Source organism: Sinocyclocheilus grahami, unplaced genomic scaffold (genome assembly GCF_001515645.1).
Source record: "Sinocyclocheilus grahami isolate Dianchi unplaced genomic scaffold, SAMN03320097.WGS_v1.1 scaffold563.1, whole genome shotgun sequence".
NCBI lineage: Eukaryota > Metazoa > Chordata > Actinopteri > Cypriniformes > Cyprinidae > Sinocyclocheilus > Sinocyclocheilus grahami.
In genome coordinates, this window is record NW_015505742.1 from 666649 (window position 1) to 686958 (window position 20310).

Sequence of the window (20310 nt, forward strand, 5' to 3'; positions counted from 1 at the left end):
CAAATAAACTACATTGAAATAAAAATAAAAGACATGGAATTTTGATCTTAGTTCAACTAAAATTTGACTAATCTGAATAAGCAATCATTTCATCAAAACAAGACCAAAAACAGTAATAACCCATCTGAACATGGAATCAAGACTCCGAAGCATTTTCCGTGAGATAAACAGCTTTATACAATCATCTGTGCTGAAACAAAAAAGAGAAAAACCCAAACGTGGAGCTCTGAAAGCTGTTATCCAATCAACAGTCACATGTTTTCAGAGCACGTGAACGGTGCAAACTCGAAGTAGTACAGAAAGCTTTAGTAACGAACATCAGCAGAAAGCCAGAACGTATGTGTGATCTCAGTCTTTAGAAAGGCAGGGAACATTTAAAGGAACAGTTCACAAAAAAATGGAAATTCGGACATCATTTACTCACCCTCATCCACAAGATTTTCTTTCTTCCAAGAAACACTGGACTTTTATACACTCCCAGTCTCTATTCACTTTCACAGTATCCGTCTGGACAATCTGTGAAATACCTTTTCTATTCCACAAAAGAAAAAGAAAAGAAATGCATTTAGAACGGCACGAGGGTGAATAAATAACAGAAACTGAACTACTCCATTAAATCTCCAGATAAACCATACATACATATTAAACAATTTGCATCTTCAAACAACAGAAAGCGTAATTGTTTCCTCATTGTATAGACCTTTTTATATTGTGTGTAAAACATCATCGTGAAAACGCTACTCTAAAAAGTCCAATTAAGAGGAACAATTGGGGCATCCAAAAAAGGCTTTTATTATCATCATTGTTTTTTAATAAATGTTTTCCTTTTTTTAATCAAACAAAACGTGGACGGGACAGTCTACGGCAGCCCTAAACCTTTGGTACATTCAGCACAAATATCAGCACGCCACTGTAAAACCTTAATACAAAAACGCAGATCTATCTGGTTTGTATTAGTGATCTAACCGGCCATAATCAAACTGACAAAGATGATATGCTCGTGTTTGTCTTCATTGCCATTCCAAAAGTTGATGGAGCTCATAAAGCCCCATGGCAGTTTCAACTACACCAGTTTTCACTGGAAGCGATATTAACTCCTTACACAAAATTCAGATTACAAAACATTCAGAACCAGAGTACAATCCAGCGTCCCGCAGCCACGGCAGTGTTTCGTAAAAGGCTGGGTTGACTTACCGCAAATGGAAAAGTCTGGAATGTATTGATATGGTTTTGCGGGCTTGATATTCCAGTTTCAAATCATACAAGAAAGCACTGTGACTCAACAGAAGAGAGTGAAAAATGAAAAGGAGATTCAAGAAAGCTGCGTCTGCAACATTAATGTCACACTAAAGCTATATAAGGATATGGAAATAATAATCAACATGTCAACATGAAATGGCAACGCAAGCTATTTTACTCCATTTAAATCAGAAAACGTTATTATATCACAATGAAGAGTATTAGTAACACAAATAGTGTCTGACTTTGAGTGTTTCTGTAGCTTCTTTCAGTGGGTATGTGACCGCTCTATTTGTTCAAATGTCACCGGAAATAAAACCGTGTTATCTGAGGACAACAGAAAGGCCAAGGTTGGACTATAAAGTCAAAAAATCATCTATTGTTGATTTTTTTTTTTATCATTTGCACATAGTGGTCACATTCATGATGTTGTAACATGCCCTTTGAAAACGTTGCGTGTGAGAGTATATAAACAACCCAATTCATTCAAAAGTGTCACATATCTAACATGACAGCTACTTGGACAGCATACGGTGTCAAAACAAACATATGAGAAAGACTAATGTATAAATATGACAAAAAGAAGAGAGAACATATACATTTCAATTCAGTATAGAGGGCAGCGCTGTCGTGTGTGATAGTGTTTGAGGCGATCTGAAAAAGCTTTCACAACACAGTATTTGTTCATTCACGCTGCATTTTGATGCTCCGTAGAAAAGTCTTTTTTTTACAGATAAAAAGAGAGTGAGAATATCAAAGTCCTTTGGGTTTGTTTTGTTCCTCATTTGAATCAGTTAGTCACTCAGCTTTGCATTTGGCTGGTCACATCCTCCTCGATTCATCCAGAGCCCATCAATGTTTGCGTCTGAGAAACATTCAGACAACATCCTCGCTTCTCTCAGTCCAGTCCAGCTCACTGATCGTTTTCTGTGTTTCTTTCCAAGAAAGTATTTTTAAGTGATACGGTGTACAAAATATATGTCTAAGTGCTTCTGGTGTCTGTTTTAGATGGTTACCTCCTTTGCTCTTCCTGACGGGTCGTGGAAATTAAGGATATTTGATCAGCTCAAAGTGCAAAAATCAACATTCACTCCAAACCGAAAGTGCTGGTTTCCTCCACTGCCGTCAGCATCTTCTCGTACAGCATGGAGAACGAGGGGTACGGGGGGAGGTCCAGACGATTGAAACATGTGTGAGCTCTACAACGACAAATAAAGACAGGAAACTTCATTTTCTGATCATATAAATTTCCAAACAATTTTTGAGCGACTGTATTATGAACTGCAGGATTGTGCCATCTTGTGGATCACATAAGCAATGACATCTGTGGGGGGGAAAATTGTTTATTTGGGACAAATGTGCCATTATTGAACTTCATTTGGGTAGATTGTTTGTAAAATTCGAACAATGATTTTATTTAGTTTTTTATGTAATCTATCTGTTTTTGTTCCTAGATTCAGTGCCAACAAAGTATGAAACCAATTTAGAAATACATAATATAAATATATAATAGACATAAACATAAAAACATTATAAATAGATGCATATAAAGTATTTTTTTTTTTATTATTTTATTTGTATTTTTAAAGAAATCAATTAATACTTTTATTAAGCAACGATGCATTAAAATGTTCAGAAGTGACAGTAAAGACATTTATAATATTACAAAAGTAATACATTTTTATTTTAAGTAAATGCTGTTCTTTTCAGCTTTCTATTCATCAAATATTACTGAAAAAAATTGATCACAGTATCCACAAAAATATTAAGCACTTCAACTGTTTTCAACATTGATAATAATAATAATAATAATAATAATTCTTGATAATTAAATCAGCATTATCAGAATAACTTCTGAAGGATCATGTGACACTGAAGACTGGAGTAACTAATGCTGAAAATTCAGCTTTGCATCAAATAAATAAATTACATTTTAAAATATATCAAAATAGAAAATAGTTATTTAAAATTGTAATACAATTTCACATTACTGTATTTTAGATCAAATAAATGCAGCCTTGGTGAGCAGAACTTTTTTCAAAAACATACAAAAATGTACTGTATTTATTTATATGTATATTACTCTATATATTTATATAGACACCCTTCTAAATATATTTGAGTAAAATCCTAGTTTAATTTTAATAGTGGTGGGCATCAAACAAAGAAATGCATTACAATGATGATTAAAATAAATGTAGTGGTTAAATATAAATGAATTCTGACAGACATGGAGTAGTTATGATTTCATGAAATGTGGCATTTAAAAATGTGACATTTGAAACTTTTATAAACAGGATCTTGAGTTGAGTTCAGATTACCTGGGCAGAGACGTGATTTTCCCCCATTTCTCCACACAGAAGCGGCGCGGCCCGTTGCTGCCCCTGAGAGAGGCGAAGCCCTCGTACGGGATACTGGACGTCCCTGTCACAAACTGAGACAACAGAGCCATTTCAGCCCCAGGTCAAGTACACAGACTGTACTCTGTTTTATAAAAAGAGTTTGTGTTGTTTCTCCTTCATCACTCACTTGCAGCAGTCTGAGTCTCTGCTCGTTGTTGAATCTCTCCACTGCCGCCCAGAACCAGCGAATCACGATGTGGTTGTCATGGTAACCTGGAGGGAAAACCAATAAACTTGTCCCAATAAACTCGAGATGTGATCTGTAGGGCTAGGAGACGCTGTAAAAGCCCTCAGTCTATCTGGCGGATAATATTTCAGTCATAAATCAGATACTTCATATCTTGATTCCATGTTTTTTACCACCGTTTTGGACACTACCATGATGGTGGTAATATAAATCTGGTGATCAGTTATTACGAATCTGTCAGTCTGTGGTTACCTCCTCTGTACTCGGTGTTGTTCCTCCAGTCTCCCAGATCGATCTCCGCCGTCCCAGCGATCACCAGCTCCAGCTCCCGCGCATCAAACACCGACACCAGCCGCGCATCTACAACCTGCGGTCAGTTCACAACCATAAAACATCTGCTTCCAGCTCAGTGCCAGCGCTATGAAATATCATGGGAAATTCTGCCTTTTCTTCGATATTACTACTGGAAACCTGTATTCCTGTTGGGTAAGACTATAGTAAATGATGCACCTGAAGATATTACAGAAATGAAACTCGTCAATCATACATTAAACCTAACGTTACCGTGTGCCTTCCCCTGGCCACAGCGAGTTTGGGCAAAAATGCCACTAAATTGGACAAAAATGCCCCTGCACAAACAAATTAAATCTATTACGACTGTTGCTAACAAAATGAAAATTGTGTTGATTGCGGCATTAAATTAAGATCTGCTCATGTTGCACCATATTTCATTTGAAGCGTTTTTACAGTGTTGCGCATTATTATATATCGATACTTTGGATCGATACGCCCATCCCTACTCATCAGTTTTGAGTGCGCTCGCGTTTGCTGACTGAATTCCGGACGCGCAGATGTATGTACAATGTAAGTAAGAGATTAATTTCACAGAGTAGACAGCTTACATGATTATAACGATAGTTTTTTTTTTGAGAGAGCGCTTAAACTCACGATAGATCAAAGTTAGTGATAATGTCACTTTCTGTATAATAATGTATTCGATGTTTGAATAACCTTGGAAAGGAAACGTTTTATAATTATCAATTTCTAATGTTTTTATTAAATTGTAACCACGTTAAATACAAATTAAGCCCCATTAAACATATTTTATTAGGCTACATGACACCCATGTCTGGTTCTTGCCTAAAAAGACGGGTTTATGATGGGTTTTTTTTATTATTTTTTTTATAATGCTTTGTCAACAAGTAGCATGTACAGTGCCATATCTCACTATATAACAAAAACATTTCACATGCCTCAAATTTTATGATGTTTGTAGTTAATAGATTTGGCTGCTTTTAGCCTTACCCTGGAGTTGGTCCACCCTCCGCTTATGCTACCGTGCTGTATTAATTAATTCATCTTCTTTTCTCGATTCATTCAAGGTTACACTAAATAATTTAGGATTTTTAAAAATACATTTCATTCCTCATTGGCAGACATGATCTTTTGTCAGTGATGCTAATTAAAGATAATAAAAAACAGTAGAAAGGAAACATTTATAAGAAAAATTACTGCATGTTCCACAAATAAAAACAACAGTACATGAGAGTGAAAAAAATAATGATTGGATTTTTATATTGTGATCCTGTTCCTTTTGTTGGTTTTCATGATGGAAGTAGGCATTATAATCATATAATGACCAGGCTTACTGAAAGAAATTTGAATGAAAAGCTAACATAATTTGATTAACAACACTGACATTTAAAAATTGACCCTTTGGGTTTTTAATATTGAATTCAAGTATGTGGATATTATGTGCTTATGACTATAACCTTCAGCATCAAGAAATATTTTGTAGATGCTTTCAAGATTGTATGTAGTTGTAACAATACTTAAGATATTAACTAATAATATATAATGCAATTAACTCTTAATATATTGCCAGGTAAGTTAAAGAAAGAGTGACATGAGCACATATGTGAATTTTATGTTTTTTCCCCAATAACTGCTGTTTTCAAAGTTTGAGGTCGGTAAGATTTTTTTTTTTTATGTTTTTGAAGGACATTTTTTACACTTAACAAAGCTGCATTTATTTGATAAAAAATAGAGTAAAAACATTAATATTGCAAAATTATATTACAGTTTAAAATATCTGATTTCTATTTGAATGTATTCAAAATCTAATTTATTCCTGTGATGCAAAGCTGAATTTTCAGCATCATTGCTCCAGTCTTCAGTGTCACATGATCCTTCAGAAATCATTCTAATATGCTGATATGCTGCTCAAGAAACATTTATTATCATCGATGTATATAAAAAAAATGTTTTATTGTTGTAGAAACAGCAATGCATTTTTCATTCTTTGATGAGTAGAACGTTCAAATGAACAGCATTTATGTGAAACAAAAATCTTTTGCATCATTACAAATGTCTTTATTGTCACTTTTGATCAATTTAATGCATTCTTGCTGAATAAAGGAATAAAAAAATCTTCCTGACCCCAAACCTTTAAATGACATGCAAGACTTCTTGCTCTATTAAAGCAAGCAAAAGCACTTGAAATTGCACAACGACCCAAATCTATCAAACAGAAATTCAATAAAAAAGCATTCTGGAATATCTCGGGGCAACTCTACATGGCAGAAGTGGCATGTTTTTATGTGACTGAAAGCTACTGGAGTGCTGATTGGATTTCAGTACCTCATAAAAGCCTCGCACCAGGCTCTCCGTCTGTTGGACGACACCGCGCTCTATACGCCACTTCACCATGCGCTCGATGTACTCCTTCTTATTCTTCTCTGACACGGGGATATTTGCACCGCCAGGCTTCAGCTCGCGCTCTGTGATCTAACACACACACACAAACACGCTTCTCTGAGACGATGGCGCGAGGTTGTGCACGCTTACACAAACAGTCACACACTGACCTGTCCGAAAACCTCCTCGTTGACGGTGAAGGTCAGGTCCAGCATGTCCTCTATGTCATTGTCCTTCATCCACTGAAGACTCTGATGAAACTCCTCATCAAGATACTCCAGATCGCTCAGATCACACGGACTACACACACGTATCAACAAATACATATGAACTTGAAATAATGGCTCTTGTGTAGTCTAGTTCCAGGATTTCTTAAAGAAATGTCAAATTTATGTTAGCATTGGTTAAATAGTTTTTGTTGAAATATTTGTGATATTAAAATAGAGATGCTTATTAAAGGTAATAAAAACTAGAAACATTAGCACTGATGAAATTTTAGGATTATGAGAGAAAAATCTCCCACTGGAAAAAAAACAAACAAACATTAGGGCGAGTAAATAATGGTTGAATGGTTGAAATTATTTATTTTTCATATTTTGTTCTTTATATTTGTTCCTGTCCCTTGCTTTTCTTGATTGAAGCAGGTATTAAACGGTAACATAATCTGATAACAATAACATTTAAAAACTGACCCTTCAAAGATCATAATTATGTAATTAAGCCTTCAAAAACCATAAACATATTACGATAATGACGTGGTAATTACTATAACATTTAGCCTCAATAAATGTTATTAAGTATTTATACACATATTTTAATTTTAAGATTTTATGTAGCCATAACTCTACTTGTATTATTTTTACATTAATATTGTTATACATTTTTACATTTAATATTATTAAATTATATTAACTAACATGAGCACATATATGGATTTTATATTTTAGAATAATTTTACTCCATGCCCGTCAACTTTATAATTTTAAATTATAGATATTTTTTCAAATACACCACCATTCAACATATTATAGTATTACTATAATAACATTTATTATTATGTACCATATTAGCATTAATGTTAATTAAAAAAGAATGACTAAAATGTTAATTTATTATTATTATTACGTTAAATTATTACATTTTGTATTATATTGCTATAAAAAAATTAAAAGTAGTTATACGGCAATAAAATCTTGACACTTAAGCAGAACGCTTGACACTAAAGGTTATTGTCATAGTCACGTCATAATGACAATGTCTACTGGGTTATAATTTTTTTTTTTTAAAAGATCAGTGCTATTAATATATTTAGTTTTGTGTATTTTGTTTTTTATCTACAAATACTAACAAGATCACATTTAAATAACATTCAAATAATGTCCCTGCATTACTTATATATAACTTAATATAATTTTTTTTCCCCGCTAGAATAAAAAACAACTTTTAGAATTTGAATAACTGTCTATTTATTAAAAAATAAAGTGTCAGAAATGTTTAACTCACATTCGCAGTAGGCCTTTGTAGAAGGGTCGTGTGAAGAAGGCATCCAGCAGGTACTGATGGATAAGAGCGAGACCCAGAATACGACCACTAAACCGAAACCTGACGACAGAACATGTTTAAAACATTGAGGTACATTTCTGCTAGTTCAGTCTAGTTGTCACGAATTCGGTCCATGGACTTCCGTTTATTCACCACCAGAGGTCACCCTTTCCATTACATTGACTCTCGCACAACACAAACTGTTGCATAGCACCCCGGACTACATATCCCATCATTCATTGAACGGTTTGCACACTGCACTGATTGCACTCATTGCACACAGCTGTTTCTTATCACCTCACTCACTATATAACACCCACTCAAACTGCCATTCTCTGCTGAGTATTGTTTAGCCCGTACCCCATTCCGAGTCTCTGTGTTTTCCTTGTTTTTGCCTTGCCTGTTTTCGCGGTTTCTGATCTTTGCCTGTTTTCCTGGATTTTTCCCTCTCGTCTCGTCTCTGTGATTCTGTCTGCCGATCGGTGACCTACGCTAGCCCTGGGACTATTCTTGTGTTTTGCCCGCCATATACCTGTTTGCCATTGTTTGACCCTGCCTGTTTACCACGTCTCTTTAATAAAGCCTGCAGATGGATCCACACGTCTCACGTCTCGTCATCTTATAGGCACAGATTGATCAAAGGACCATCTAAATCGTTCTTTTAATGTTGGATGTGCATCGATCAAATCAAATCAAGCTTCAAAACAAAAGAAAATGTGCACTCACCACTCATGGTGGTTGTCGACGAAGGCAGACATGGGGCTGATCTGGACAGTGTAGGTGTCATTGGCTGAATACTCAAACAGGCCGTAGTATGGGTTAAAAAGCTCCCGTGACACCAGAAAGAAAAACTCTCGGGACGGGCCACTGTAGTCCAGTCTGAACGGGAGCAAAATAAAACGAAAAAAAAAAAAAAAGTTAATTAATACAAAAAAAGGAACAATTATAATAAATAATCATCATTAAAATGGTAATAATAATAATCATTGTTATTATTATTACACAATAATAGGCTTGACCATTTATTTTTAATTAAGTATATTTTTATAATGGTTGTTATACAAGTCTGGTTATGTTTTAAAATTGTGGAAACACTGACCCCTCTTCTCCAACAAAGCTGACGTAGAGTTTACTCCTCTGTAGATCTTTGCGAGAGTAGCACATGATCTGATTGAAGGCGTCCTCCAGTAGATGATCCCTGCGGATTATCAACCTAAAACAAGCACAAGTCAGCATGAGTGTGAAAATGTGTTACAAATGAAGACCTCAGGGTACGGTACACATGATGCTTACTTGACTTTGCCTGGACCCTGTCCGTAGCCTTTAGTCTCCAGTTTGCGATAGAAATTCCGAAGTTTGGCTTCAAAGTCCCGTTTGTATGGTGCAGGGGCCCGTGCGTTGGCTCGCTGTGTACCTGAGAGGGAACAGATCATGGTTATAATACAGTACGGCTAAAAAAAGTGACTCAAAATCAGCATCTTGTTATCAAACATAAATACATGTATATTATGCAGAAAATGTATAGATTATGCAGAAAAAAATCAGGTTTTATTTGTCAAATCTGATGACAAATGAGATGTCTTTTATATATCAGATGTTTCTCCTAGAGCCAGACTATTTGATTTAAACATAAAATTAATTAAATACTGAGATCACCATCAAATATTGTGACACTATACTACAAGAGCGACCTCTGAGCAATGAAAACATCCACTGGGAAAATAAATAAATAAATATTACTACTACTACTAAAAATAATAATAATAATAATTATTATACAGGGTTAAAAATTTATTTGTTTTCTTGAGATATAAAAGAACAACCTTTGAACTATAAAAATATGAGGGATAAATAAAATAAATAAATACTACCACTACTACTACTACTACTACTAAAAAAAAAAAAAATAATAATAATAATAATAATAATTATTATTATTATTATTATACAGGGTTAAAAATGTATTTGTTTTCTTGCGATATAAAAGAACAACCTTTGAACTATAAAAATATGAGGGATAAATAAAATAAATAAATAAATAAATATAAATATTATTATTATTGTTGTTATTAAATTGGATATGGTCCGAAACTCTTTTATTTTTCAGTATAAGTCCAGTTAAAGTTTATCAGAACGGTTTCTATTCAAACAACAAAAAATTTTTTTAAAAAAAAGACAGAACCCCCTCTAACCAGTGAACAGTGTAATCCCTCAGTGTCAGCGGTGACTAAAGTCAGATCATGTTGAGTTAGACCATGATTCCCCTCTGGCACCGTGATGTCCGCCACACTCCAAACAGACTTGTGAAAATCAGAGTGTCAGTATAACGGTTAAAAACCGTTATACTGCAGGGATTAACCAGAAACCCTGGACTCCAACTACACATCAAATCCCAAACAGCGGATTTGATGCTTTGGCAGCTAACTGCAAAAATACCCAGGAAATCTGGTCGACTGCATGTCAAGCTCTACAAGCAAACTAAAGCAATGCTGTGGAGGGATGGTGGAACCAGAAACACAGTCTCTTGTGTTTGCAATTATAATCATCTTTTCAAACACTATTCATAAATGTTTCTTGAAAGTTTTTCGATGCGACTGAGAGGAACTGACCAGGAGAGTTCTGAGGGGAGGGGACCGGAGACCCTCGAGGTGACTGACAGTAGCTGGGGTGCAGTAAGGCATGAGGTGGCACATACGACATCACTTCCTCTTCAAACAAGCTATAGAAAGAAAAAGAGACAAAGATTGTTAGTGTTTGGAGGCAAACACATGTATCCTGAAAAAAACAAAATTACTAAAATACATTTACCCAAGAAGCCAAATTTGCTTCATTAAACCTTGATCATATTTGCTAAATTAAATCCAATACTTGTTTGTTACTAATTTTGGGGTGCTGATTCCAAATATTGTGTCTGTTTTGCAAGAGCATGCCTCACTTGCTCATGAAATATGTGTATTTTGTAGTATTTTTGCTTTTGATAACCATCTGTAGACATCTTGTATTGTCTCTTTATCACCAGACAAACTGCCACAAAGGCATGAGTCCTGTCTTCCTCTGAGCAAGATCACAATTATTTGTTCAATTCTCAGCTCATTTTCCCATATATGCATGATTTTATATAACACGACTTTATATCTAATACTGATTTCAAGGTTAGATTTATGACCAGTGACAAGAAAATGCAAAGATGACCCAGATGTTTTCTGCTACATCTGTGGGTTTCACTGCATCCAAACAGCAACAGGTTGATTTTTTGTTTTTGCTTATTTTGTAAAGTGCTTAGACATTAAATGGAGCATTTAAACACATTTTTCCACTCCTTTGCAGATTATAAGTTAAATCATACATTTTGAATAATTCTTTTTCTCATTAAATCTTTTGACATGTGCCTGCTTTTTCATTTTGATAAATGCATTAAAGCTGAAACATACATAATTTGAAAAATTCTCATATATATGTTATGTAAAAACTATATGTGATGAAATTTTATAATTGATATTAACAATCATCAAATTAGGTAATATTAGGCATTTTTTTGCAAATCAGTAGGAATTCGCTATTAGGAACTGTTAGATTTTGAGCTTAAACCTTACTAAATGTATTATTTCATATTTTCTTACAGCCATGTTTTGCAGGGTAAAATTAGCAGAAATCACTGGAAAAGTACCTAAGCAAAATCACCAAGTCTGCGTCGCTGGAGAGGCGAGCTAAACCCGACGCTCCTTCATTACGAATAAACTGGACCTTCTCCCTGTAGATCAGAAAAGTCAACATTTTCATAATCAATAGCTCAGGACTGAGGTTTGTTTTGTAATATTTCGGAGTCTCACCTGAGTGAGTGATTCCTAATGAGCTCAGGCTGCCTCTCCTGAAGGATCTCAAATATGTTCGGCTGCCGCAAAAATGCCACGATTTTCTCATTATAGGCTATAAAGAGAGGAACAGAGCCATTGGTGAAATGTCAAACGAAGACTCTTCAAAAGTTATAACACCTTTGTGGCACCACATTTTTATAAAACGATGCATTATGGAGGATTTAACAAGGTGAACACATCAAATTCCGTCTAAAAACTTTCTGATGAAGCTTGGCTTGTAACGACTCACCAACAGGAACTAAATCTTGACACTGGTTGCGATTGGCTGTGAAGGTGTTTGAGGGGCGTGGCAGTACAGCGGGTCCAGCATGCCGAGGGTCATCGCCCACCTGTAGCACAAAAACAAAACCATTATGTACTTCACATCCACACCACGTCACACAAGAAAAGACCAGCTTACTGCAGAAAAAACAGTATGTATCGAATCGCAGGATTAAACGCCTTTCCATTTGATATGTATATTTATATGTACATTAATTAAGTCAACTTACAATACACATTATAGAAAATCTTTATACAAAATCATGTATATACATATATCTATCTAATAAAATAAAAAAATGCATAATGAACAATTTTTTTTTTTTAAATTACTAAATATTTGTTATAAAATTTAAATATGCATACAGGCATATAATGCATATTAGTTTTAAAAAAAAACAGTTTTTTGTGTGTTTATATAAAATAATGTTTTAAAAGATTAATGTGCAGATTAATATTTATTTTATCTTTTTTTTAGATTAAACATTAATTTATACATATATTAAAAAGTACAAATATTATATATATTTATTTTTGTACTTTTTAATATACATGCATAAACACAATGCTTAATATGTTTATTAATATTACAAAAGATTGAAAATAATATTAATATGCAACAATAAATTTATATAAAATTATACACACACACACACACATTATTATACACACATGCAAAATAGTAAAGCCTTCAAAGACAGATCCATATATTAATTCATTAAGCTGCAACATTGTCGTTTTCGTGTAAATACTGAATTGCAAGGCTTCAGCTGCTTTTGCATAATTCACTGGATATTTGCTCCCTAGTGAGTGTACTTTAAAGATGAAAGCTTCATTAAGGGCCCTCTGACTAAAGATCTGACAGCTCTTTTGCTAAAGCTGAGTGGATTGTAAAACTTTCTTGGCCTTTATTCCCGAGGTGTTTATATGAGGAGGGGGACTTTTTTTAATTAAGTGGGCTAATTTGCATTTTTATGTTATGTTAAGACACAGAGGATTTAAAGATTAGTGGAATAATATTTAGACCAATATGTTTACATGCATCCGCATATGGCCCACTGATAAACACACACACACACACACACACACACACACAGGGGACTGTGGGTGGACTGATGTGAAAATGACACAGTGCATGCTGGGACGCAGCGGAGGCCGACGTTATGAAATTAATCAGCATATCTAAAGAGGCCTGAGAGGGCGATCTGTTCTCCACACGGCCACGATGTGACAGAAAATCAGATTCCCTAATGAGAAACCTGCTGAGAATATTCTATGATGTAAAGATTAATGGGAAACTGCTACAACTACAAATATATTCATTAGTATATCTGGCTACTGTCCCACGCTATCCTTAGCATTTTATTATTGGTTAAATAAAGGTTTGTTATGATCAGCACTACTGTTCAAAAGTTTGAGGTCAGTAAGGTTTAAGAATATTTTTAGAAAGAAGTCTCTTACGCTCACCAAGGCTGAATTTATTTGATAAAAAATACAGTACAAACAAATAATATTGGGGAATATTCTTACTATTTAAAATAACTGTTTTCTATTTTAATATATTTTAAAAGCATTATTACTCCAGTCTACAGTGTCACATGATCCTTCAGAAATCAGTCTATATTAGCAGCTCAAAAACATTCTTATTGTTATCAATGTTGAAAACAGTTGTGCTGCTTAATATTTTTGTTAAAACCATAAAGCATTTTTCAGGATGTTTTTTTAAATAGTAAGTTCAACAACATTTATTTGGAATTAAATCAACAAGTTTATCTGAGATTTAATGCATTCATTTCCTAAAACAATACAATTTGGAAATGTATTTAAACTATATTTTTGCTAAACTAAATTGGTTTCTAGGGTGTTGTGAATGTTTGGCTAAATGAAAAGAGCCTCAAAGTGTAATGCTTAGGGCTAGAGGTTTATTCAAAACCATTCTGCAATGATAACTGGTGCAAACCACGTGGGAGGAGCTTGGATTCTAATCTCAAGCGTCTGATTGGAGGAGACCTCTAGTGGCGTGTGTATGGAAGGCTCACCAGGCGTCGTGTGCTCACCTCCCCTGCGCTGTGGCTGCGTTGGCGGCTGAGGTGCTGGCGGTGGGCGAGGAGGCTGCTGGGTCGAGGGCTCTGCAGGGGCAGTCGTGGGTCTGTGAAGCTGGTCGCCCTGCAGTTATGGTCCACGAAGAAAGGCTGAGAAGAAGACACAGTAGGTTGAGGGATTTAAAACCACAAACGTGACGCTTATATTCATGCTGAAGCACTTACATGAATGCACCAGTAAAAACATTAACACATAAAATATTTACAGTAATCGTTACGGTTGTATTTTTAAAGCATATTTTAAACATTTATCTGCGGTATGTCTGCTTTCCTGCTAAGCTTCCATTATAAGTGTATTACTGTAAAGCACTTCCCGACAGATCAAAATGATTTTACATGGCAATTGACAACTAGCCACTGATGAATATATTATGAATTTACTTTCAATACATATTAGTAATTACGCTGATTAATATAAAATATAATATAATAATTATATATATATATATATATATATATTAAATACAGGGGACTAAATGTAAAAGTAGTCAAACACAGAAAAGAAAGCTAGTAAATGACAGGCATATGAGCACAAAAAGAAAAATAATTATGTACATTATATATGGATGTTAACTGTAATTGTAGGTACATGTCACAGTTATGGACTTTAGTCTGGGTAGTTTCTGTTGGTACCTCCCAGTTCCTGTTTGCCCTTATTTGGGTCTGTTCCTGATCTCATTAGTTCATCATTGGTTAATACTCACCACCTGTCTGTCCCTCATTGGTTTCCCATTTAAGCTCCCTCCTAAGTTCTTTGAGTACCCTGTGTGCTATTGTTCTTCATGTGGATTCATCATTAAAGAATTTACTATTTGGATTATCGTCATCTTCTTTTGGCTTCTTCATCGTCGTCCTAGCAGCAGTGTGACTGACTATCTATCTATCTATCTATCTAAAATTAATACTTTTATTCAGCAAGGATGCATGTATAGAATATATATATATATATATATGCTGTTTTTTAACTTCTTAATTAATCAAAGAATCCTTAAAACAAAAATATTATTATCAAAATAATAAGTGTTTATTGATTATTAAATCAGCATATTAGAATAATTTCATAGGGATCATGTGACACTGACGTCTGGCGTAATGATGCTGAAAATACAGCTGTGATCACAGAAATAATTACATTTTAAAATATATTTAAGTAGAAAACATTTATCTTAATAATATTTCCCAATATTACTGTTTTACTGTGTTTTTAATTAAAATAAATACAGCCTTGGTGAGTATAAGAGCCTTTTTTCAAAAGCATGAAAAAAATCTTACCACCCCCAAATTTTTTTATTTTTTGCCATATCTCATGTTCATATTCATATTTTATGGCCAAAAAATAAATAAGATTTTATTTAGAAATGCACAGTAAAATTAAAAGCAGTGGGTAGAAAAAATGGCTGAAAAGAGAGACAGAGACAGCGATACATATCCAGAATGTGAAAACACAGAACGCAGAGAAGATGTTTCCAGACCTTTCCCGTGTGGTCGTGTTTCATTTCCCAGCCCCGCGGGAGATCCAGCTGTTTGTTGGCGAACATGTTGAGGAAGGCAACCAGGTCTCGATTGTGCTGGTAGCGCTCAAAGTGGTGCGAGTCCCGTCGCACTTTACTGATCATGTGTTTTAGACACGTGTTACTTGTAAACATGCGGTAGGCACTCTGAGAAAGAAAAAAACAACAGACAAGAGTGTTTCGTAGTGTTTAAGTAATGCTAATTGCCTTCTAAAAATTAAAAATGCAACAAAATGACTTTAACAACAATATAACATACTTTCGAAAGTAACGGTCGCCAAAATTAATGATGGAACCAGATGATGGGTTTGTGAAAAAACACCACAACCACAAAATTCCTTCAAGGGATGGAAAATTGGCTTGTGGTAAAAAAGTGTGAATAATGAATGTGTTTGGAGACTAACAGGGTTGGAATGCAGTACGGTGAAGAAATCCGGGCTGGTGAGAAACTTGGCGCTGGGGGACTGAAGCAGCAGAGACAAGCGCGAGCGAGAGCTAGCGGGCCCAACCACGCCGTCCCGACGGTACTCTGAAAGAGAGGACAACCATAGTGTGATATGCATGTTGGCTTAAATCAAAAGATCTGTTTTTCTCTATTGCATATTTCCTTGTATCTATCTAAGCAGACTCATCTGAATGCAGTGCATGTATGTGGTGTGTGAGAGAGTACCAGGAATGGAGGGATGCAGCAGGTCGTTTTCGTCTGTAGGCATCTCTGCAGCCTGTTCGTCTGTCCTCTCATTGGTTATTGTCCTCCGAATACTCTGATACCTGAACAAAACAAAGGGATACATTTATTGGTATACTGTATGTGGACGTATTTTTCACAAGATAATCTTTTTACATTGATAACTGTAATTTATCATTCTTAATTATATTTTGTTGCTTCTGTAATGTATTTATTATTTCAGCCTACTTTACCGTTTTAAATTAATAATGAAAATGTTTTTTTTATTTTATAAAATACTAAAATATTAATCAGACATGTTAATCATATATGTATAATTTTATTTTTAACAGAAAAAATGTAAACAAATACTCTGTATAATAAATATGGATATTAATATATGTATTAATACTTTTATTCAACAAGGATGCATCAAATTTATAAGAAATTACAGTAAAGTTACAAAAGATTTTTTATTTAAAATAAATGGTTCTTTTGAATTTTCTATTATAATTCTATTGTATCAAGGAATCCTGAACAAATACGGTTTTCACAAAAAATATGATATTATTCTGTAATGTATTTATTATTGCTCAATTAGTAATTTCTATTTCAGCCTACTCTACCATTTTAAATTAATAATGAAAAAAATGTATAAAATAAAATACTAAAAATTAAGTAATCATATATGTATATTATTTTTAAAGGAAAAAATACTCTGTATAATAAATATGGATATTAATATATGTATATATTAATACTTTTATTCAACAAGGATGTTTTACATTTATAAGAAATTACAGTAAAGACATTTATGTTACAAAAGATTTATATTTAAAATAAATGCTGTTTTTATTATTATATTCTATTGAAGAATCATGTGGTTGAAATATTATGGTTTTCCCCAAAAAATTAATAAATATTAGGCAGCACGTTTATTAAATGAAAAAAATATATATATTGAAACAAACATGATTATGAGAATTTTTTCTTGAGCACCAAAACACAATAATACAATTATTTCTTCAAGGTAAACATAAGTAATTATAAATATTTTATTTGAATTTAATTTAAAGCAAATAATACTGGCAAATGAAATCAAATGGATGATGCTAAAGTAAATTAAATTAAATTAAATTAAATTAAATTAAATTAAATTAAATTAAATTGAATTGAATTGAATTGAATTGAATTGAATTGAATTGAATTGAATTGAATTGTCAAACCTGTGAATCAGAAAAATGTATGTCACAAACAATTCTCGCCAGTCATGACATTGCATTTTGCATAATTTTTTAGCTGAGAAGGGAATATTCCACATACGTTCCTAGACTTAAAAAAAGCTTGATTTGAATCTCATTTTCACTGACATTTTATGCTTGGCAAACTGTTAACTTTGGATGCTGTACACAGCTATGCTACCATTGCTTTTCCAAGTGAAATGCATGCTAATCAAGCAAAATAAATTGAAATCAAGTTGAGGGAGAGAAAGCAGACGAGAGAGCGTGAGAGATGTTTTGAAAGAGCATGATAACGGCAGAACAGATTAGGTTGCTGTGGTGACTGCTGGGTGACATTTTTAAAGAGCTGTTTTTCCATAGAAGCGAGGATTAACAAATGGCATTTCAGACTTCAGAGATATTGGAACTTAAGGTCACTGTGTTCTCAAAACTCACCTCCTATCAGAAGTCACTCAAATCAAGGCTGACTTCATGCCATCTTGATAGATATCTGCTGGTGTGAACATACTGACCTTCGGTTGAGCTGCTCCATCTGCTGAATGGAGTTGGATCTCTGTAGGACCTGAGGTGCAGCTGGAGCAGTGGGCCGCTGCCAGGTGGTGGTTCTGTTCACATGATCCACATAGAAAATCCTGCCGTGACTGTCTATACGAGCTTCCCAGTCTACAACATACACATTTAAAGTCCACTTATAATGTTATAATCAAACATAATAATATAATGAGCATCATTTCAAAAGATCAAAAAGTAAATCAAATGTTCCATGATTATGTCCCCTTTAGGACAGGCTGGGTGAATCTCAAACAAACACAAAAATATTCTCTCACTTGGTGGAAGAGGCTCGTCTACTCTCTGATAGCGGCTGATGTCGTGACGGACTGAAGGAAGAGACTGCATCGGCTGATGGCCGTTCACTTGAGCACTGGCTCCTTCAGAAGGACAAGATGGGTTATTTGTGTTGTGAACAATCAATGAAAACATACTGTACATATATTATACACAAATTATATAAAGCCAGATAATAAGTTAATTATATTTTATATGAATAGAATTAATATTTGATTAATAATAATATATTGACTTAAAAAAAAAATTTATTTTACATAATGTTATTTTATATACTATAAAAATATAATATTTTCTATTTTAATATTATAATAATAATTATCATTATTCACATTATTATATTTTTTAATAATGAATAATTCATTCTTATTTTTCTTTATTGTAATATGTATATGTTTCGTATATTTTTATTATTGTTGGTGGTGGTGGTGGTAGTGGTGCTGTTGTTGATATATACAATTTTATATTTTTATATTATAAATATGATATTATTAATCTTCCTAATATTTAAATAACAAAAATATTTTAATAATAACAATTATTATTTTTATTTATGGTGACATTAATTTTGCATATATGTTATTAATATTATTATTATTAACAACAACAAATCAGACATACTATTTTATATTTTAATATAATACATATTATTTTTAATATTAATATTATTCGTGTTCTTAATAATATGATATATTTTATTTTAATAATAACATAATTATTATTCGTATTTATTGTACTTATTACTATTATTATCAGCATTAACAACAACAAATTCATGCTTTTTTATAAAAAATATATATTAAAATTGTTCTTAACAGTTATTAATAGTTAATATTTATTTCAATAAAATAATATTTGTAATAAAATATTTTAATGAAATATATATTTTAAATCCCTTTAATATTATAATATTAGATCATATTAATATCATAATATTATTATTTATTATAATAATGTTATCTTTTTTATTTAATGTGCAGAAAAGTTATAACTGATGGTAAAAGCTGATGGAGGATTGATAACCACTGTCATAAAATTCCCCTATGCCTTCCTAATGCTGATTTAGTATATAAATAACACAGGAAGTTACCTGTCTCTTCATCTGTTACTGTGGCAGCCTGTGCTGCGTCAGCTGCCCTTCTCACTTCATTGGTTAATTCCACCCCTTCAGCCTGTGATGCGTTCCCTGATGCTTGCAGACTCCGCCTCCTCTGCCAGATTCCGGCATCTTCCTCCTCCTCATTGGCCATCTCGCTGGTGTTCCCCTGCTCTGGCTGCTTAGCTGCTGTGGCTCCGCCCCCTTCACTAGCTGCATTACTGGCAGATACTGAGGACTCTGTGACTGTAGCGGCCTCTGATGATCCTTCATCCCCAGTGACCGCCTTGGGTGCAACTCCTTCCTCATCCTGGAAGAAATGGATTATGTATAATGATGCAAAGGAAGAACAACAATACAATTACAATACAAATTGGGGAAATGATGATGATGATAATTATTATTATTACTTAAAATGATGGCTGAGATATGTAAAAAAAAATGCAGGTTTATGCTTGAATCAACCAAATAATTTCTACTTAAAATAAATAATTTATGGAATATATTTTCTTTTCCATGCAGGTTTTAGATAGATAGATAGATGGATAGATGTATAGATGTATAGATGGATAGATGGAGAGATGTATAGATGTATAGATGTATAGATAGATAGATACATAGATAGATAGATAGATAGATAGATA

The 20310-nt window shown here is 33.6% G+C and overlaps 2 protein-coding genes across 2 annotated transcripts in view; one reads left to right on the forward strand and one right to left on the reverse strand.

Annotated features, from left to right (window-relative positions):
- LOC107556267 (Krueppel-like factor 7) overlaps nt 1-2290 on the forward strand; it is a 36466-nt gene extending 34176 nt beyond the window's left edge. The window contains exon 4 of the mRNA XM_016239336.1: nt 2248-2290. Within this exon, the coding sequence (XP_016094822.1) occupies nt 2248-2290 (43 nt within the window). The remainder of the gene's footprint in view (nt 1-2247) is intronic.
- On the reverse strand, nt 91-19896 carry LOC107556280 (E3 ubiquitin-protein ligase HECW2-like). Its single transcript, XM_016239347.1, has 22 exons — nt 19661-19896; nt 18552-18653; nt 18237-18387; nt 16487-16587; nt 16221-16345; nt 15778-15963; nt 14243-14395; nt 12172-12271; nt 11898-11994; nt 11735-11818; nt 10677-10786; nt 9361-9481; nt 9167-9280; nt 8794-8946; nt 8029-8127; nt 6696-6825; nt 6469-6615; nt 4081-4195; nt 3769-3854; nt 3561-3673; nt 2256-2438; nt 91-2174 (listed from the first exon to the last, which is right to left on the reverse strand). Exons 1-21 carry the CDS (start codon nt 19818-19820, stop codon nt 2327-2329), a joined length of 2559 nt encoding a protein of 852 aa, XP_016094833.1. The 5' UTR covers nt 19821-19896; the 3' UTR covers nt 91-2174; nt 2256-2326.
- Between the last annotated feature and the right edge of the window lie 414 nt (nt 19897-20310).